General features: G+C 39.1%; 2 protein-coding genes across 2 annotated transcripts in view; one reads left to right on the top strand and one right to left on the bottom strand.

The window, feature by feature from the left end:
* Positions 1 to 22,295, bottom strand: part of LOC309700748 (interferon-induced protein 44-like) — a 185,451-nt gene that overhangs the window by 150,697 nt on the left and 12,459 nt on the right. The gene's annotated exons all lie outside the window — the stretch shown is intronic.
* Positions 14,022 to 20,829, top strand: LOC309701228 (interferon-induced protein 44-like). Its single transcript, XM_082525328.1, has 9 exons — positions 14,022 to 14,096; positions 14,657 to 14,703; positions 18,434 to 18,463; positions 18,577 to 18,610; positions 19,250 to 19,445; positions 19,697 to 19,849; positions 19,926 to 20,097; positions 20,197 to 20,297; positions 20,497 to 20,829. The coding sequence occupies exons 2-9, from the start codon at positions 14,676 to 14,678 to the stop codon at positions 20,659 to 20,661; spliced, it is 879 nt and encodes a 292-aa protein (XP_082381454.1). The 5' UTR covers positions 14,022 to 14,096; positions 14,657 to 14,675; the 3' UTR covers positions 20,662 to 20,829.

The raw sequence follows: 22,295 nt of genomic DNA, 5'->3' as shown, positions 1-22,295 counted from the left end.
CATAAAAAGATATATCACCTGCACAAAACAAACACATGACCATGCAAGTTCATAACATACAGCTGATGTTATAATGGAGATGCGATCTTGAGTACCCCTTCATCCAATGTGGAGAAGACCCGCTGAGTTGGTGGCAGGCCAAGGCCACAGTCTTTCCATGCCTGGTGAAGGTGATAGAGGGGAGACTGTGCATAGTGGCAACATCTGTTCCTTAGGAGAGAGTCTTCTCAAAAATAGGGCAGATACTAACTGACATGGTCCAGGTGAGTGCCGGACTTTTCCATTGTGCCGGTGAGTCCACCTCTGGGTGAAGTGAGTAATGTGAGTAATTTGGCTGCCGGCTTTTAAGACCAGACTAACAATGGCTAGCAGATGATCTGGCTAGGAGTGATTGTGAGTGCTCTGCTGTTGTAGTTAATTTAACGTATCATAGTATTGCTCGTACTCACCTGTTTACCCTCTCTGCTCACAGTAATTCTCCGGACGCCATTTTCCATCCAACTAACCTCTGTTCAGGTGCTGGTCTGTTCAGCAGCTTCACCTCTTTACTCACTTGCCTGCCTCCCTGCCCTGCTTCCTGTAAACACTTGAATCTCTGCTCTGGACATATATCACTAACGGCTCACCCAGACCACTTACTCTTCCACACTTCGCCTCTGCCTGCGACAAGTAAGACTCTTTACAATTTGACTGTTCACTCTGGATCTAACACCTGGAATCCCACTTGACACCTTTCTCTCTTGTTTCAGTGACTCCGAGAATCCTGGCACCATTCTCCTGTCTAGCCTTCCCCTTTAGTCCCACACCACAGGGTTCCTGTACTGGCTGTTACCCCTGGCTCCTGCTTACACCAGCTTAAGGGTTTGTTCTCTGGGCTCTCTCATAGCATGCAGTGTGTTCACAGCTCATAGTTCATAGTTGTATGTTTTTATGATAACATTCACGATGCTGTTCTAGCTAATTATACATCATAGTATTGTTCTAGTTGGCTTTATTAACTTTCAGTCATAGTTCATAGTTTAACTCACCAAGCTCCTAAGTGCATAGTTTTGGGAAACATTCGGTTGCACATTTTCACTCCTTGTAAATAAAGTCTTGCTAACACTTATTCTCCATGCCTCTGAGTGCTGTCTGCATTTGAGTCCATTCTCCTGGGTTGGCCACTTGGCTGTGACACTAGCTGAGAGACAAACAACATCAGCCAGAAGAGCCAGCTCTCTGAAAAGAGCCAAACTTCCCATAACTAGTCTTCTCTGCCCAAAGTTGTGAAAAACTCTTCTGCATAGTGCATGCATAGTAGCCTACCTTTGGTAGCAAACCTGACAAGGTTGTCAGGAGGATTAATTGTTTTTACTCTGCAGTTGGACTGGCACCTGTTGTTTTGCAGACTTTTGTACTCACTTTGGCCTTAAAACTTTCAAAGGGCCCCAATTAAAAATGATGGATGACAAGGTCTGGGAATAGCACCCGGAAAGTTGTGTAACACAAGTGTCGGAGATTAAAAAAGGAACAAAGCACAGGTAGGATTGACGACTGCCTGGGGAAAAGTATTGACAAACATATTACATCCATAATTGGGGTAATATTAACATTTGTAGAGTTGAGAAAATACTTATTAGTTCAAATTTAATATGGACCAAGTAAAAGACAAGGAAGGGAAAGTTGCTCAGCAGCTGGACGAGGGGTTGTGGACTCCTAAAAGGAGTGTCAGATTTGCCCCGACCAGCTTTTTTCCAGTCTGTCACTTTGTGAGTCTCTAATGTTTGTGCTTTAAGGACACTTTCCTGCCTTTAGTCCTATTCATGAGCATTATTAATTGTCTTCTAACATCCAGAAGTCTGCATGTGTTTCGTAGTTTTTTTTTTTTGTTTGTTTTTTTGTCCCGTTTGGATCTTTAACCATCAGAATTGTTGTCTTAAGGCCAAGAAAGATGCCAAGCGGATCTATTTTACCAAGTGGATCATCATGGCCTTGCCATATTGGTCCATTTGATTGACCTTTATTATAATTATGTATTTATTTCATTTTTGGTTGCTACAAACGGGACAGACATGACTGGGGGACAGGACAGGGAGAAAGAATGAAAGAAAGAGAGGGAGAGAAAGAAAAACAGACAAAACACCTGGATCACCTGTATGGAGAGAAAAAAAAACAGAAGAGAAAGCAAACAAAAAAAGAGCAACATAATAAATACAGCACCATCACAATAAACTAGCTAGCAGTAGATAACAGTAGATACTAAATATTAAACGATATTGTGCAGCACGCAAGATAGACAGCGCACAATGTGCTTTGAGGCAGCAGCCAAGAAAGGTGTAGTCCGGGTCTGTGAACACCTGTGTGTACACACCTGTGTGCATACCTGTGTGGATCAGCATGCTTGTATTCCAAAGGTTTCTCCATGTAACAATCTGCTAGGGAGTGTGGGGAGCCATAGCCCCGTGCCCCAGGGCATGAAGCAGGTATGGAGGAGATCCAGGCCCCAGACATCCAGAGGCCCAAGAATACGAGGACCCAAGGAGGACCACCAAAAAGGGGGGGAACCGTGCCACCCTCCTGGGAAGAGCTGAGTAGAGCCCCAAACGAGAGGTCACCCAGCAGCTACGGAGCAGAGGCCAGAGGGGGTTGCAGTGGCGTACCCAGCTGTGCCAGAGAGGATTGAGCTTCAGGCCCCGAGGCCAGAGGCCTGAGGGCGTCCCACCCCCCGGAAGGGGCCCAGCCAGGCCACAGGCACCAGGCCCCACCAATCGGCCACCAGGAGTGAGCTGGTACATACATGAGTGCCCAGCCCCAATCGACAAGAACCACCAACACACCAACGTCTGAGGGCATCAGCCACCGGCAGGGACAAACAGGCGCACGCGGACACAAACGTGCATTCCCACCCCCATATACACAACCAAATACTCGGCACTCACCCAACGTGTAGACAGACACAAATAGACACTGCACAGACAGTCGCACTCCCCAAACATACTCTATATCCCAGGTCCAGGTATCCCCGCCCCCAGAGGGGCAAGCCGCACCTAGACCCAGGAGATGTAACCCTTCTCTCTGGGGTGGAGGCAAGCGGACCACCTCCTTATCTGCAGTAGCAGGGAGGCCCCGCATCCCAGACCCGAATCTGACGGCCAGCACCTCCTCCCAGCCCCCCAGCCCTGACGGCTAACAGAACCGGGGTGAGTGAAGACCCCAAACCTCCCTACGCCCGCTCATATGTAGTGTTGCTGTGTGCTGTTCTAAAGTGCATTTAAAACACAGGAGAGCATGGTTCCTGCTTCCTATCAGAGAGCAGCACGGCTCCTCCAGAAAACCCTTAGTGTCTATATGCATTTAAAATTGAGAGTAGGGCACCAGCGCCAGAGGTGGGTTGGAATACACCGACCATCCTCTGGAGCGGGAATAGGGAGGCAGCTGAGGACGGGAGGTTTCGTAGTTTCTAACAAACCATTTACAGTTAAACGTAACATGACCGAGACACCAACATCAGAGAGAGAAGATAAATACACTCAAATGATCAGTTTTCACAATTTATTATCAAACGGTGAGAATTTTACATTAGTGTTGCATGGTGCCATGGACCTCCGTTTCTCCAGCTCAGAGACAAAAGGCTTCCACACCTAGGCAGTAAACACTTATATTGCATGTGGTAAAAACAGAATGTTAACATGACTGTTCAACAGTTAAAGGAAAACCTTCAGACTCCACGTCCAGCTCACGTTTTGTCTTCTGCACCTTTCAGACATCTTGCTATGAGGAAACTTTCCTTCTCACATCACTATGGCAACAATTTCTTTTCCTCCTGTCAGGCCTATATATAGAGAGAAGGGGGAAAGACACCAGAATTTACAGCCCTGTTTTTCTCTAGGAGAGTCAGCTTCAAAGTTTTCTACCTTCAGGTGCCATCACGCATTCAGGCAGATCATCCTCCTCACACATTCCTCAGAGAAGAAGTCTTCTCGACTATTGGCGATCGTGGCTCAAGAGTTGGGAGTTCACCTTGTAATCGGAAGGTTGCCGGTTCGAGCCCTGGCTCGGACAGTCTCAGTCATTGTGTCCCTGGGCAAGACACTTCACCCGTTGCCTACTGGTGGTGGTCAGAGGGCCCGGTGGCGCCAGTGTCCGGCAGCCTCGCCTCTGTCAGTGCGCCCCTGTGCCGGCTGTGGCTACAATGTAGCTGCCATCACCAGTGTGAGAATGTGTGGATGACTGGATGTGTAAAGCGCTTTGGGGTCCTTAGGGACTAAGTAAAAGCGCTATACAAATACATTTACCATTCTCTCTGTTTATGTCTGTTAGTATCTAAGTGTAGCAGTCTAAATCCAAAACTATTCTACAATGCATATCTGTGTACAATAATGGATGAAACATAAATGTGTGATACAAATTATGAGGTAATTGTATAATGGGGGTATACTGGCCTTAAGGATAAAAAAATTAATTCTAGTATGTCTCAAGTTAAAAGAATTTAATTTCTAGAAGAATATAAAGACTTTTTTCAGATTGTTTTTATTAACATGTAGTTGGTACAAAAAACATGAGTTTGTTTGGAAACAAAAAAAGTATTTGGGGTAAGCACATTTGTTTTTATGTAACATTTTTATGGCTTGCATATTTGTGATGGTTTGCTAGTTTGTTTGTAGCTCTGCTGTAATAAGTTCATAAATGTTGTTGTTGTTTTTCATTTGCTCTCACCATGCTTTAAGCATGTGAGGCTCTTTGAACCTCTTCATATAATATTACTCATACAAATTCTGGATTCTCATGTTATCTTGATCTGGATCAGTCATAGATGTTTGCAAAGTTATTTCACAATGGAAAGATATCATTATGCACTTTTGATCTTAACGTGCAAATGGTAACATTTCATTTGAGATAAGGGAATAAATGATATAACTGATGTTGAATATGGAAAAATGTTGCTAACATGTTGCTACATTGTCACATTTTAATTGCAGGTACTCCCCCTCCACCTCCTCATAAGAAATGTAAAATATGATACAAAATTGTTTAAACCTTAAGATAAAATCAACACAATAACGTATAATTAATTTAAAACAATCCACTTCTGTTGTGATTCACATAATTAACATGTTCACTTCACAGTTTTCGAGGTACACGAAAGGAACATAACATGGACGTGAGTATTACGGGTGTGTTTCCTTCTTTGTGTTCTAGAACATTGATGTGACTTATATTATTGACTCATGCTTGCCTTTTGAAGTCAATGTCAGGCCAGATTATAAAATGTGTAAATCTATCAGTAAGAATATTTAAACCTCCAATGTGCAGCTGTCTTGTTGGCAATAAATCACATTGCTGAGTGTGCACTGAGTGCTAAAGTAAATGTATTAAATTATGAATTTACAAGATTAATCATTTTCTGCTACCACTTCTCACTTGCCTCTTGCTGTTATACTTCTTATAATCTTTATAGATCCCCATCACATTTTCTTGTGTCACATCTTATGTCTCTGACAATCTGGCCAGTGAGTTATGTGACATGTCAAATGAGCCTTTTATGTAACATCACACACTGAGGCAGAAAGCCTGAGTTATCAATAATAACCACCATCATGCATCATGATGGTGGTTATTATTGATAACTCTGTTTTTTGGTAGTATCAAGCCAGGCAATGCAACCATGTGTCAGTCTGGTTTGGCAGTACACCCCTCAAGTGTTTTGTTTGTTTATAGTGTTATTTTGTATTTGTTCATAACACTGTAAACTGTAAGTGTAAACTATATCCTCTTGTTTCCAGATTAAAGTATGTATAAGAATGGGTCTCTTCTTATGACACGCTTGCATTTAAAAAAAAAATTCCTAGGACTACAGGAGTGCACTGTAGTGGTGACTGCCTTACAGACACTAAACTACAACAAGTAGGATAGTAGATACAACTGTAAGTGTAAACTATTCTGCAAATGAGAGACTGTTTGGGATCTTTAGTATCTGGCACTAATAAAACAACACTACAGTGTTATTTACAATACAAGAAAATTAAGAAAAGAAATCCAGAAACATTTTATCCTTTTGTCTTTACTGACACCATGGACCTTCAGTGCAGTGACAAAGGAATTCTCGTGAAAGACTTGCCATCAGTGGACATGTAAAAGAAGGTTACACAGTATGATGTCTTCATTCAGATGTTTGTACACAGTCTGTGATACATAAACTGTATCATGCAAAACGTTTTCAGTTTTCTTTTTTGTTCTTTCTAACTCCAGTGTGTTCAGGTAAATACGTTAACAACAAGTAATCAGATTACACACAGCTCATCATTTTGATGTTTAAGGTGTGCTTCGAAGTCACATTTATTTTACAAAGTCCTCTTTAGTGTCACATGTTAGCTCTGCAATCAGCTTGTGACCTGTCCAGGCTGTACCCTGCTTTCCATCCTGTGACAACTGGGAGAGACTCCAGTCCTCTGTGACCCTGAGGTGGATTAGCAGAAGAGGATGGATGGATATTTCATCACTTGGGTTATAAATCATGAAATTAGGCTAATCTGTCTTCGTTTGAAGTTTACTTTCTTAGATGGCAGATTGGAACAACCATAGCACCGCAACTTAGCATGTAAAATGAAACTGAAATATAGAATGTATGAATTGTTAAAAAGAAAAAACCCTCCTGTCAGCACATGCTTTATCTCCGTGGGATAAGTATGATCCCCACACCTTTCAAAGTACTTAGCTGTCCCTGCTTTTCTCAGCAATTAAGAGCTAGTTTTTCTGACTTTCAGACAGAGTCAGACTATTACTCATGAGACTAGTAAGTTTACCTCCTCAGCTTTGTGTTTAATTGTCTCTATTCAGAGTAAAGTCAGCAATCCTGATACTTTGTTCCTGCCAATGTGAGAGTAGCAACACTATAGCAGTAAAGAGTGTAAAAGCATTGTTTCACAGACTATATTTCAGTTAATGAATTGGCTGTTGTTATTGTGTAAAGCTAACGTTTAAGCTGAGTAGTCGAGCAGATTGTTGTTTTTGTGAAGCATATTTTCAATAAAATCCAAAAATAAATTAGGCAACTGACCAAAATCTTATTATTTTTCTATATCGCAGCCTCATTTACTTTGACACAGAAACATCTGCTGTAATATTTACACCTCTGATGAAGTATCACAGGTGTTAACTTTATTTTGATACCACGACTTCTTACAAAGAGTTTGTAATCGCAGAGAAATACACTATTCAGTTTGAGCATCCCATTTTTGAGCAGGAACCTCAGAGAGACCGAGGCTAATGTTTACCAGAGAGTGTTACCTGTTGTAATTACTGCTGTACTATCTACACCTGTTTTTGCAAGCAACTCCATACGTAAACCAACGTGTCAGAGCGGCATTTGAGTGAATTCTTTGGTCCACTAGAGGGCAGTGTTGATCCACAAATGAGCCATTTCATCCAATTTAGCTACAATTCAGTGTTCATATAATATTGTATTATCTGCTTCAGTCCCATGGTTGAGATTGTATTTTATTGTGTTCACATGTAACTTTTATCTGTTTATTTATTGTCATTTGTGTTATTTCAGGTATTCCAATATATTCCAGTTATCTGCTCAATTACTCAACTTAAACATTAGCTCTACACAATAACAACAAGCAATTCCTTAACTGAAATATAGTGTATGAAGCAATGCTTTTACACTCTTTACTGCTGTTGTTACTCTCACATTGCCAGTAGGAACAAAGTATCAGCACGGCTGACTTTACTCTGAATAGAGACAATTAAACACAAAGCTGAGGAGGTAAACTTACTAGTTTCATGAGTAACAGTCTGGCTCTTTCTGAAAGTCAAAAGAAAATAGCTCTCAATTGCCAAGACAAAGAAAGGGGCGGCTAAGTACTTTGATTGGTCGATTCCGATTGGTCTGTGTGGGGATCACACTTATCCCACAGAGACAAAGCATGTGCTGACAGGAGGGTTTTTAACAATTCATACATTCTATATTTCAGTTTCATTTTACATGCTAAGAGGCTGTGGTTGTTACATTCTGCCATCACCTAAGAAAGTAAACTTTGAATGATGAAAGATTAGCCTGATTCATCCATCCATCCTCTTCTGCTTATCCAACTCAGGGTCACAGAGGACTGGAGTCTCACCCAGTTGTCACAGGATGGACAGGTCACAAGCTGATTGCAGGGCTAAGACGTCATTGAGGATAATTTATAAAATAAATGTGACTTCGAAGCACACCTTAAACATCAAAATGATGAGCTGTATGTAATCTGATTATTTGTTGTGAATGTATTTAGCTGAACACATTGGAGTTAGATAGAACTTGAAATACCATAAATTGCTAACATTAGCAATGTTATGTCCGTTTTATTAATACAATAAATTGATTACTGAACAGATTTAATTACAGTTCTAGAAAGAAGAAATTAGCAGATCACAATCACCACCACCAAAATCACCACTCCTACATGCCTACATGCACAATTAGGTGCACGATCAGGTGGTGCCAGCCCAGGCCCCTCGCTGCGGCTGCCTCCTGCCTAATTTGTCCGAGCTATGTTCCCACCTGTTCCCCGTCCTCTCATTATCTTTCTGTGTACCGAAGTCTTCTGTCCTCCTTTGTTCAGTGTCAGGTTTTCTGTTGTCTTTTGCGCCATGGCTCCATGTGCAAAGTATCTTTGTATCCACGCCAAGTTTCATGTTTAGGGTTTTTCATGTTTATTTTTAGTTTCCCCAGTTTAGGTTATTGTTTTTTCTCGTCTTTGTTTACCTTATGCATTACTCTGCATTTCTCCATCAGCCACATTAAACGGCTTGCTTTTTGCTAATTCAAGTTTTGTTCCTTCGTGTCTGCATACTGGGTCCACTATTCACACAGTCTGCTTCGGCACGCTGTGACATTTGTACTACCAAATACAAGCGTGTATTTGGTAGTACAACATTAAGATCGTTCAATCCTGCCTGGTACCGCACATGACCATGGCTGGAGTACTCTGTTGTGCGGGATGCATGCTTCTGTTTTGCCTGTCGGAAATAAGGCAGCACTGTTAATGAGAGGGATTTAGTTTTTACCTTAACTGGTTTTAACAACTGGAAAGCAGCACTTGAGACAAGGGGCTGCTGAGTCATGTGTCCAGCCACAACTATGTGCATGCTTCAACCATCTGGACTGAGCATAAAAGCAGAGAGGCCACAGGGGCTGCTTTGGATTCAGTGTTGGTTGGTAAACTATAACCTGGAGGAAAAAAAACATTACTATGTCTTGAGTATTGGTAGTGCTATAACGTTTCTCTGTGTAAATGAGTTGGGGCTCTGTGGGACTGCAGAACCCTTGAGATATGATGCAGGGGTTAACGATAATGACATTGCTTAAGGTATTTTTCTTAAAGTGATGGAATATACCTTAGAGAAGGATGAGGAGCTGGCAAGCACTACTAAGGGTATCCCAAAAAAAAAGCAAAATACACAATTTTGGATAAGGACGTCCGAAATGAAATTATCCAAACAGTGGCTGGAGAGGTCAGGAAAAAATATGACCTCTCAGTCAGTTGGTCTGTGCAATGTTTCTGAGGCTGTTAGTGCAGCACCTGACTCCTAGAAAAAACGTGAGGTTTTTCCGTGAGGATGACTGCTGGGGAGTGTCTTCTCCTGATGAGGATGAGTCACATCCAACAAAGAGAAGGAAAACAGTGAGCAAACACCTGGATCAAAGTATTGTGCTCTGAACTTTGGGCCAAACATACTCTGGTGAACTTACCATTTCTCCCCATCAGTCTCTGAAAAGATCCCTGCTCAACATCCTTGACAGGGCCATTTCAGAAATGGAAACTAGATTTTCACACAAGAATAATGACCTGATGAGAGCCATATCTAAGTCTTGCACCCAAATCTAGCACATTTCTAGACCCCACCCTGTTGCACCCTCTGGCTGTGATGGCTGACACTGTAGCAGATGTTGTAAATCTGAAAAATGAAGTTCTTGTGGCAAAACAGATGCTGCTCAAACAATGATCAAAGGAAACAGACCTGTCCACTGTGTGTAAAGTCCTACAGGAGTACAAGAAGCTTTTCCTGAGTTGCATAAATTGTGTGTAACAGCCCTGGTGATTGGTGTGTCTTCAACATCATGTGAGAGTTTATTCTCCACTTTGTCACAGGTCCTAACCCCCTATTGTCACACCATGTTACATAAGAGAAAGAACAAATAACTTGGATATGTAGGAGGTTTTGGAAAGGGAAACAGGAGACTGTTGTTGTAGAGCGGATTGAGGTGAAGGAAGAGTGGAGCTGTTTAGTTGCAACCACAGAGTTCAGTTTCTTGTAAAATAAACAGTCATAAAACAAGACAAATGTTCTGTTCTTTATCTGCTCTCTAAATCGGTGTTCTACAAATTACTTTGAGAATTGTAGGAAAAAACATGGTGAATTGTGGGATTTTTTTTCCAATAAATGCCAACCCTTTATAGTTTTGTAAATACTGGCTTATATTAAGATCTTTTTTTATTCTTACTTTATTTTGCAAATTTATTTGAGAATTAGGCTATCCAGTTAAGACACACTTTATGTTGTTTGTTGTAAAGACCTGGATGGATATTTTATTTTATTCTTTATTTTATTTTTTTTAATTCTACTACTTGGTGAACTGACTTTTTTTTATAACTTGCTCTACCCTTTTTAGTTTTTCTAATATTGGCAATAGTGACAAATGTTATTGTTCTGTTCGAATATATTTGATATAGGTAATCCAATTAAGGTAAATGTTTTTAATCGTTATAATCTGATGAGGAATATTTTATTTTATTTTTTGTTGCTTTATTTTTCAGTTTTCCCCTGAGGGGATTGCCACCTTAATGTGGTGAAGTTATTTTTACAGGTTATAGTGCTCACGCATTCCGAGGTTAAACTCTTTTCCCAATCTGGTGATTTGAGGAGACAGAGATGATGCAGTTGCTCCAGCAATTTGTGGTTTGGCCTGGGATAGGTTGGTTGCTCTTGAAGCTTGTTTTTCACGGTCAGAGTAGGGTGGAGGTGAAGCTGTGGAAAATTTGTTCAGATCTGGCCCTGGATATAAGTCTGATGATGTTGACTTTGCTGGTCTGTAATTTTGCTCTGGCATTTTTTGTAAATGTCAGTTAATTTTACATTTTATTGCTGCAATTTCTAACTGTTTTTTATTTATAAATTGAATATTTGTATTATTTTAAGTAATACTTAATTTAAGTTGTGAAAATGTGTATATGTGCGTATGTGTGTATATACGTATGTATGGATAGATAGAAACATATATGTGTATATATTTTAAAAAATAAATAAATAAAAAAAAAATTACACATAACATATAATGTAATTGCAAGGAGGTATTTCTGTAGTCTATTGATACTAGATAGTGGAAAAGGGGTGGGATTAAATAAGCTTATGCTTCTTCCTGCTCCTTTTTGAACATGGACGTTATTTGGAGTTGTGGTTGCTCGTTTTCCTTTTGTTTGCTTTGTTCATTTGTCTCTTTTAATTCTATTTTTTTTTTATACTTTTTCTTTTTTTTTTTTTTTTTTTTTTTTTTTTCTGTTATTGTTTTTTAATAGTCCAAAAGCCACACTTTAACAAACACACTGCAGTCAGGGCTTCACCTTAAACATGTGATCACAATCTGCAAACACATATTAATGTTTGTAATCTTTATAAACTGAGCGTATGTTGATTGATTGTCCTGGCACAAACAAAGGCTTAAAAGAAGAGTCTGCTGATTTCATTTCACCAAAGTTCATAATGTTGAATAAGTCCGGGCCTCCTGAAATAGGCTGTTTCAGTTTTGGCTGTAACAGTGAGCCATGCTCAGCCTTGTAGATCTCCAGCGCCCTCGTGTAGTGAAAAAGCTGCAGTGCAGCTCCTCATGTGGCTATTTTGTCTCTGTAAAGCTGGCAGTGCTCTAGGTTCCTTCTCTCATCAAAGACTATTCAGTCCAAACACCAAAGGCAGTCACTTCACTGGGGATCAAATATTCATTGTTAAGATCTGTGGATCAGCTGACTGACCTCCACAGCACATGACTGGAAGTATGTTTCAGTAGATTTTTTTTTAAATACCAGAAAAGATATTTAAAAAAAAAAAAAAAAAAAAAAAAAAAAAAAAAAAAAACAGGAAACATGAGACACAGACATGACAGTACAAACTTGATAACATAAGACAGCATGACACATAAAGAGTGAGGAAAACTTAAATACTGGGGAAGAGAACACAAGGGGAATCTAATAAACAAATAAACTTCGCGAACCAACATCAAAATAAACTAAATGTAACTTTAACATGAAGACATGTTGGCTATGTAAAAAAAAGCTAAAGGGCTAAAGACACACACCTTTGATGCTGCGAGGCAAAATATCAATTTTTCACACATAGAAATGCAGAAACTAAGAAAAAACAAAAGTTTTCCTGGCAGGAGTTCTTTCACAAGCTCTACTTCTAGTGATTCAACTTAACAAGTTGAAAAAACAGTGTGATGACAGAGCAGCTCAAAGAAAAAGCGACATTTACTAAAATATCAGGATATTATCAGCCTTGCTGTACCCTTTATTAGTTCAGTCTAATGTGTATTATGAGGATTCATGTGACCCAGTGCAGGAAGAAAGCGAACGTGAAGAAAAGAGAGCTCAGCTTTTACATGTTGTTTTACGGGATGTTTCTAACTGTAACTGATGAAAGAACTAACAAAAAACAAACTACCAGGAAATTCAGAATCTCCAGGAAACTGTGCGTAACAGCACAGATTTAGCAGACACAACGGACACAACTTAGCAAAAAAGCCAATGGAGTCATTTTGTCCTCTTGGCTTTTTAAAAATCATGTAATTCTGGTCAAATCTATTATATATTATATATTTATGACTTTATATTTCATGACTTTTCCTAAAATTGGCTTATTTATCAAAAAGTGAATTTTGGGTTATGTAGGACTTTAAAAAAAAGCAAAGATATTATGATCACTTCAGGCAGATGTGGCAGATGTGTATGAGATGATAAGTTCAGTGTTAAAATGAGTAGTCATCTATTGTGATGCCTCTCTTTTTAAATGTTCTTTACGTTATCCAAAATTCCTTTTTAGCTTTTTGTAATGTTCTTCTGCAATTATTAAATTACTGAGATTTGTTAGATGTTGTATTATTTGTTGTAATCTCCATTCATTAATTTATTTTTCTTTAATCTGTAATTAAATTATGTATAAAACTAATAAAATCCCCCAAAATTAGTCTTAAATCTTTTTTTGTCAAATTGTACTTAAAATTTACAAATTTTTAAATATCTTTGCCATTAGCACAATTGTTCCAGGACAGGGTCACAATAACTCCTCCCTTTGGTTCCAGCGGTTTTGGAATTCCAGTTCCAAAAAGAAGAGGAACTATTTATGAAGCAGGAATTGTCTATACTAACGGGGTTGCACACAAGCCTAAAAATGATCAAAGTTTTCAATCCCTGTTTTGCACAATTGCAGTTAATTTTTTTGTGCACAATAAAAGTACAGTTGTTTAGCAGTAAATATCTTTTTTATACTTTTTCAACATGTTCAAAATAAAGATTCAATCAATCAATCAATCAAGTTCAGAACTTTGAGCTTGCTGTATTAGTTCCTGGCAGTATTCACTTTTAATCCCACATACCCAATCTTTAGCTCCTCAGTGACAACCACGTTTGCACTTTTGGTTCAAACATACAGTTAAACTCCATGGTTTTGTTAGCACATGGAGATACTGTAGAATACATGTAGAGCGAGTTGGCTGAACTATAAAAAAAAAGCTCATGCTCAGATACTTTTTTCTTTCACTTCCAATAGTTCAAAACTTACATCTAGAACCAGGCATCGTATACACTGTGGTAATTATTATAGCATTAGTCATTAATTACCATGTATCTAAGAAGCCACTTTTGAATCAATAATTCCACTCTAAGAAATACAAGTGCATGACACATATAAACAAAGAAGTTAAAATCGCCTAGTGTGGACTATTTAGGGGGAAATTCATAGAAGTCACATGACCCAAATGAAACTGAAAGAATGCTTATACAAGAAAAGTCATACTCAGTCCGCATCAGTGCAGGAAACACCAGAGAACCAATATCTTCAGAGCACAATTGGATATTCAGGTATGCTAACATGTGTTATCATTTCAATACTGTTGGAAAAGTATGATTAAATTTATATTAATGCATATATAGGCATATAGTCCAATATCCTAAGTATCTATCTATATAGATACACAGACACAATGGTTTTAACTTGACGTGGCATTTTGAAGAGTCGCAGGGTGACTCAAGGCACTGCTCCTGGGTCACCCCTGACTTTGTGTTAAAGTAATACTAAAATTATAATGGAATTTCTGACCATCGGTATACCACAACTTAGTCCTTTCAACAGCCACTGAAAGTTAAAGGACCTAACTTATATGAGCCTTTTGAGATCTTCAAAACGTATTACTTTTCCAGGAACAGGAAGCTCAGTAAAGCGCCCCTCCGACAGCCAAGTATCCTTGGGCAAGATACTAACCCCAAGTTGCCTTCATCGGAGTGTGAATGTAGTTTAGTTTGCACTTGTGTTTAGAAGTGCTTGGGTGAATGAAACGTGTTATATACAGCGCTTTGAGTACTCCGGGAGTAGAAAAGTGCTATGTAAGAATCAATCCATTTACCATTTGTTTTATTCACAGGTGGTTGGTACAAAGAAACATGAAGAGATTATATAACTATGTTATGGGTAAGCTAATATCGTTTTTAATGTGACATTTTATGGATTAAATAGCTTTGATATTTTGGTTGTTTGTTTGTAGCTCTGCTTTAATAAGTTCATAAATGTCATTTTTATCATTTCCTCTCACTATGTTTTCCAGCATGTAAAGCTCTTTGGGCTGTTTGGCATATTATTGGTTTATACAAATCAAACCTGCTTGACTTGACTTACCAAGTAGCTTTTTGAGTGGTGTTCATAAAAGTTGCTAAAATATCAACTTTATTTGTAAATTGCCGTTTTTACGGAAGTGCGCGCCGTGTTTACCATAAAGCAGTGGCGGTCCTAGCCTGTTTGGCGGCCTGGGCGAACACTCCCTCTGGCGCTCACCCCCTCCCCCCACCTACACACCCACACATACATTATGGATTGTACATTAACATAAAACTTGCTGGAACCATACTGAATTTCACCAGAGAAACACACACATACATGAAGAGAGAGAGTATGCATACTATGCAAACGGCTACCAAACAGCCATCATAATTCGCCATACAATGAGAACAGGACAAATAAAGAACTGACAATGACTAATTAATATTGTGCTGAACACATGCTCTTTTCTGGAATATTCTCACTAATTTTCTTGATATTTATTTATAATCACCTCTGTTAAACCTTGATACAGTGGGGCAAAAAAGTATTTAGTCAGCCACCGATTGTGCAAGTTCCCCCCCCCCAAAATGATGACAGAGGTCAGTAATTTGCACCAGAGGTACACTTCAACCGTGAGAGACAGAATGTGAAAAAAAAATCCATGAATTCACATGGTAGGATTTGTAAAGAATTTATTCGTAAATCTGTATATATTAGTTCTATTTCTTAAATGTGTAAAATCTGTAACATAATGTATTGTTTGGAGTTTAGTCTGTTACTGTTACTATTTTTACCATTTCTTCTTGGAGCAACTGTAACTCAAGTTATTTCCTTAGGGATTAATAAAGTATTCTGAGTCTGATTGTTTCAGGATGACCTGCCATTATCCAATGACACATCTGCTTACCTGTATCTTTTGCTCGTTTCTTCTCCTCTTCTTTTCTCTTTTTTCTAAACTGAGGACCTGATGGCTTTGAACTTTTCTTGTCCATCTTGGTTTTAATTTTGCATTCCAGTATGAACACCCATCCCCCAACCCGAGGATCACCACAACATAACCTAACAGACCTACACCTTAGTTCACAGATTTGCTTTGTCTAGGGTTTATTTCTGGGATTCAAATCATGAATACATAATGGGCTTGGATTTACAACGTTATGAATGAAATCTGCTCTATTTAGAAGCAGTTGGCCCCACTCCCCTTTCGATGGGTTGTGTGTGTAAACTCAAACTGTAAATTATAAATTTTAAATTGTTATTGATCCCTTTACCCCGAGTCCTAAAATGTATATTTATTTTCTTACTCTTCTTATATTTATAGTTTGTTTACTTGCACTGCTGTAACTGGAGCCTCGTCGTCTCGTCTCTCTATATACTGGACTGTATGTAGCGGAGATGACAATAACGTTTACTTTGACTTCAGCAGCGAGCAGGCGCACCGAGGGCTCTCGCGCTCACTTTTCGCGTATAGAATTTCGAAAGAACATCGGTGCAAATTATAAGTCTGTATCATAATGTCTGGTGTTTTCGTGTTTGTTGGTTTGTTGGTTTGTTTTAATTTTGTTTTATTTTGCGAGTTGGTTATTAGATGCTGCTCCAGCCAGCCAGAGAATCCCCCGGAGAGGGCGCACCTCGCAAACGGAGGGCGCCCTTACTCCCAGCGAATGGGCGATAGAAAACCGATCGGTGCCTATGCCACCCCCACTATGCGCTGGCATGACGTCGGGGCAGCATGAGTACTAGTATTTTTTTTTTTTTTTTTTTGCCGATGCCCGTGATGCCGCCCCCACCACGATGCTGCCCCGGGCAACCGCCCGTGTCGCCCGTATCAAAAACCTGTATATAACACAGCTTCGTAGACAGGGAAGAGAGACAGAAACGAACACACACACATCATGTACTTTTGATCTGAATGAGGCAAATGGTAAAATGCAGTTGGGCAAGTTACTAAAAAAGTTTTAACCCTCTGGGGTCCAAGTTATAATTGGCCATTTTTCACTACTTTTGATTTTACCTCAACATTTCACTGTTAAAAAATTACTTTGCCTTGTTTGGTATCATCCTTTTCAGCACAACCTCGCGTGTCTGAATTTACAGTTATGTTCTCATTTTGACAAACTGTATTAACACAATAGATCTAAAATCAGACAAAAAATATAAATTCCAAGTAGAAAAGGTTTTTACTGTAACAACCACAAACATGTTTATTGAATCATATTTCATAACTTTAAATGCAAATATAAATTGCCAGTTTTAAAATCATATGCACAAGTTTTGCAATCAAAGTTATTTGCATCCATTTACCCTTTTTTAAACAACCATTTCAAACTATTTACAGAACAATCAGCTGTTCTGCATTCAATAAGATGCTACACAAATTGTTTGTACCATTCCAAAAAAACAGTTTCTGTCCACTATAAAGGAGAACATCACAGCCTGATACCTGGAGACAGCAGTCACCTCATTGTTCTGACACACAACACAAAAAAATTAACTACACACTCCAAACATCACAAATCTCTCACATCTCAAAACTTGCTCTCTCTTTTTCTGCTCTCTCTCTCGCCACCACTCCTAAAATAACCCCCTCTTTCTAATTAACCAAATGTCATGTTGCCATAACATTTTTTGATTGGTCAACATGGTACATTTTTCCACCAACACGAAAGGGCTGTTTTTTGTTTTTTTATTTTTTGGTCATAAGCAGAGAGTGCTTGCTAGCGCTGTCCTTAGACAGTAAACTTGAGGAAAGTACTCGGAAAAAAAACACCGCATATATATTGTTTATCATGACTCTGGTTTTGTCACGGTCTGGGAATATGGGGAATGAGGACCCAGGCGCGGTGCTCTGTGTATGAACAGTGCGTTTATCTACAGTGATGGAAAAACATGACAATAAATCCCGTGCTCTCCCGACTCCCGTGACGTGTCCTCTTCCCAGTGTTAGTGCTCCTGTCTCCGCTTCTCTGTGATGAGCACCCCGTGCTCGCTGCCCTCTTGTCTCCCGCTACTCCTGGGGACATAAGAGAGAGGCAGCTGTCAGACACACAATAATGCAGGAGACTCAAACTAAGAACTGGTCGAGAGACTAACGTGAAGCCACGCAATGATCCAGCATCGGAGAGATTGGCTTACCACGACTACTTTATTCTTTCTGAGTCAAACAGCAGCACTCATGCGATTGTTTTGCCCCCTTAGCTCCAGGTGTTAGAAAGTGATCGTCGGGCAGAAAGTGATTACCGCCTGCGGGAGCGCGCAGCTGCTTAAAGCTGTAGCGCCCAGATTACTTATAGCCTCTTATGTGCGAATGATATAAGATGCAGTAAGCTGAAGACAGCTTCAACCGTCTGTTTGTTGAAAAATAGTAACGGACCGCATTTTCTTGTTAGTAACGGTAACTGCGTTGTAACGATAGGAAGTAATTAGTTAGATTATTCGTTACTGAAAAAAGTAACGCCGTTAGTAACGCTGTTACTTGTAACGCCGTTATTCCCATCACTGCTAAGATGTAATTTCATATATTGGAATAAAAAATAAAACTGACACTGAATATGGAAAAGTGTTACTAGCATGTTGACATGAACATGTCATATTTTAATTGCAGGTACTATTCCACCTCCTCCTTCACCTCCTCGTAAGAAATAATATAAAATTGTTTAAGCATTAAGATAAAACAGACACATAATAATGAAAAATTAATTTAAACAATTCCCTTCTGTTGTGATTCACACAATGTTCACTTTACAGTTTTACAGAAAGAAGAAAGGAACATCCCATGGACGTGAGTATTAAGGCTGTGGTTCCTTCTTTGTGTTTTACAAGTTCAATGTGACTTGTGTTATTTATACATGATTGTTATTAGATGTCAATGTCAGACCAGATTATATAATATATAAATGTATCAATAGAAAGATTCAAAACTCCACTGTGCAGCTGTCTCGTTAGCAAAATATCATAGTTCTGAATGTGCACTGAATGCTAAAATAAATGTATTAAATTAGAGATTTAAGATTAATCATTTTCTGCAGTTGTTTCTCACTTGCCTCTTGCTGTTATACTTCTTATAATCTTAATTTATCACCATCACATTTTCCTCTAATATAAAGGGCCTTGAGGCGGCTGTTGTTGTGATTTGGCGCTATATAAATAAAACTGAATTCAATTGAATTAAATCAGGCCAATGACATGTGCAAAGATGCCTGAGTTATCAATAATAACCACCATCATGATGCTAATTTTTTGTGACTCTGTTTTTAGGTATTATCAAGCGAGCCAATGCAAACCTGACCATTTTCAGTCTGGCTTGGTAGTACAGCCCTCAAGTGTTTTGTTTGTTTGTGTTATTTTGCGTTTGTTCATAACACTGTTGTGTAAATTGTAAGTAACAAACTAACTGCTATTGTAATTTCCTAATGAACAGTGAAAGAGAGCGAGACCTGCAGCTTGTCAGAGATTACAAGCCTCACAAAGATGTCCAGCATCTCAGAATCCTGCTTTATGGACCACCAGGTGCTGGAAAGTCCAGCTTCATCAACTCTGTCGACAGTGTTTTAAGAGGCAAAATAGCAATTCGAGCTTCGGCAGACGCAATCTCTAGAGATAGTTTCACCATTGCAGTAAGTATGAGGAGGCATCTCCTCTAAAGACAGTTGCTGTTAGAGGCTTGCATGAAAAAAAACCTTTCCTACAAGATTTTCTAGGACTACAGGAACGCACTGCAGTGGTAACTGCTTTGTAGACTATAAAGCTAACTATAAAAAGATTAAAAAATAGTACAACTAGTGTATAAATTATTATGCAAATGAAAGCTGTTTAGAGTCTTTAGTATGTGGCGCTAATATAACAACACCAAATTTTTTATTTACAGCACAAAACATATAAAATTCAGAAAGGAAATCCAGAAACTTTTTATCCTTTTGTCTTCACTGACACCATGGGCCTTGAGAAGGGCGCTAAGGGAGGAATTCATGTAGAAGACATCAAACTCACCATGAGTGGACATGTAAATGAAGGTTACAGGGTATGGCATCTTCATTCAGATGCTTGTACACAAACTGTATCATGCAAAAGGTTTTAGTGATTTTTCTTTTTACCAGTTCAATCCCACATCTCCATTGCCTAAAACGGATCCTAACTACAGAAGCTCCTCCACTTTAGATGACAAAGCCCACATTCTGGTTTTAGTCCTCCGTGCTGACACAGTGAGCATGATCGATGCTGAAATTGTGACAAAGATGAAAGGTGTCAGAGCAGCAGCTCATGACAAAGGTGAGAGCAGATGTGGTTCTAAGAGCATGTATGATGTCACCAATTTAGATGCTATAAAAACATGACATAAAATGATTGCATTGGTTTCTGTATTGGCAGGGATCCCACAAATAGCTCTCATCACTAAAATTGATGAAGCCTGTCCTGAAGTCAAAAAAGACATAAAGAACGCCTACAAGAGCAAGCACATGAATAAGCTGGTATGTTCAAAGAAGTAACTTTCATGCATTTGTAGACAGTTTACACATGAATGTAACATCTGTAATTCAGTTGTAGTATATTTGTACAGAAACCTCAGCTGGAATCAATACAAATAATTCAAGAAGTAATTTATAATTATGTCACTAGTGCAACAATACAGATTCAGTTTTCTTAAAATGTAATTTTGTTTAAACTTAGATGGAAACAGTGAGCATGAACCTGGGTATTCCACTGAACTGCATCTTCCTCGTGAAGAACTACCACACAGAGATTGAGACGGAGAACGATGTGGATTCACTGATACTGAGTGTACTGAAAAAGATCATTGACTATGGAGAGGACTACCTGAATGACTTAAAATAGATAGAAAATAAAAAAAATGTCAGTAGTTTCAGTTATTCTTTGGGTGATTTTGCTTTTCCATTGTTACAATCACAGTCACACAAAATGTAAATTTCATCAAAACCTTTAGCATACTGATTTTTGTCTCATTCTTATTTTATTTCACTTTTTTGTCTTGCAAATAGAATCCAAATAAACTTCAGGGTGTTTATTTTTGTGTTATTTACTGTATATTCAAAACATTAATTCTAGGAAGATTGATAGATATATGCATCTAACCTGCTGTGTAACTCAAATAAATCATTGTGAGACTTTACCCTGTGAATATGTGCGTTAACACAGTAAATCCTAATTTTGCTAAAAAAAAAAAAAAAAACAAGGTCAAAAGCTAAAAAGATACATTCATAGATGGAACCGTCTCACCTTTTTTTCATCTTGGGACGTGGGCAGGATGGGATGGCTGTCGTTTTATTCATCTGCGGATGCACCTGCCTGCTGCCCAAGTGGTACAACAAATACTGTACCTCCTCCTGTCCATCCACACACTTCTTTGGGTCGGCCGTGAGTCCTGCCATGAACAGTAAAAAGGAAACAAACATGAAATGAGAACTAAGAATCTTGCGCTAAACCACGAATGGCTAGGCGAGACATAACATGACGTGGCTGTAAAACAAGGCGCTTACACAGCAAGTGCGGAAGAAGTGACACCAAGCAGGAAAACACAGGGCTTTAGTACACAGAGGGGGAACGAGGGAAATGAGGCACAGGAGGAGAGCACAGCTGGGAGTAATCAAAAGTGATGAGACCAAGGGGAAGCAAAACTCAATACATTAGTGATGTGTCGGTCGCGAACGAAATGGCCGGTTCTTTGACGTGAACGACGCAAGCCAGCTCCTTATCTTACCCTCTCTCGCACTTTTTTCCACTTCACTCTGCATGCGAGCCTTGTGCTTTGCGCTGGGCAGAGGGGGGAGGGGCGGAAACACAGGAACAGAGCAGGAGGGAGAGACAGAGAGAAAGAGAGCCAGGGACAACATCACATTAGACAACTATTTTCAGTTGCAGATAATAAAGGATACAGAAAGTTTATTCACTCAGGCCCATATGACAGAGAATGTGCATCTTCTTTTTGTTTTCATATTTTAATTTATATTTAATTGTGTTGTGGTTTGCAGTGTTTTGTGCTGTTTCACTTTAAATTTGTTTAAAAGGAAAAAGATGAACATTTAAATAGTTAAAAGTTGAAATGTGAATAGTTGGTTTTTGTATTATATGATTTATTTATTACATTTTATGTGGAGTGAATAAATGAAAGTATATTTACGGTGGCCCCTAGAAACAAAGCACGTTCAAACTCCAAAACGCGTAAAAACTGAAAAACACGTAAAAATTCCAAAACACGTACAAAACACAACACAAGTGCTCCCGGATGCTAGGCGCAGTGTTGAGCTTTTGTTACCTAGTGGCTACACAAGCCAGCAAGTACCAATGACCGGATTTGGTGTGTGGTAGTAACAGGTAAATGAACATTTTTTTTTAAATTATTTGAATATATATTAGTGCTTGTGTATAAATACACAAATAATACACATATGCTTTCAATTGTGTAATTTAAGTGATCTAGGTAGCTCTGTTTTGGAAGTTCAGTTAACACA

The sequence above is a fragment of the Aulonocara stuartgranti genome, assembly GCF_965226115.1.
Source record: "Aulonocara stuartgranti genome assembly, chromosome: 23".
Taxonomy (NCBI): Eukaryota; Metazoa; Chordata; class Actinopteri; order Cichliformes; family Cichlidae; genus Aulonocara; species Aulonocara stuartgranti.
This window is presented reverse-complemented; position numbering and strand designations above follow the sequence as displayed.

Bases quoted from the DNA above. Each gene is read 5' to 3' on its own strand.
- LOC309701228 (XM_082525328.1), top strand. From the start codon at position 14,676: ATGAAGAGATTATATAACTATGTTATGG. The intron at 19,446-19,696 runs GTAAGTATGAGG...TTTTATTTACAG, and splicing joins GAGATAGTTTCACCATTGCA to CACAAAACATATAAAATTCA. The intron at 19,850-19,925 runs GTATGGCATCTT...TCTTTTTACCAG, and splicing joins ATGTAAATGAAGGTTACAGG to TTCAATCCCACATCTCCATT.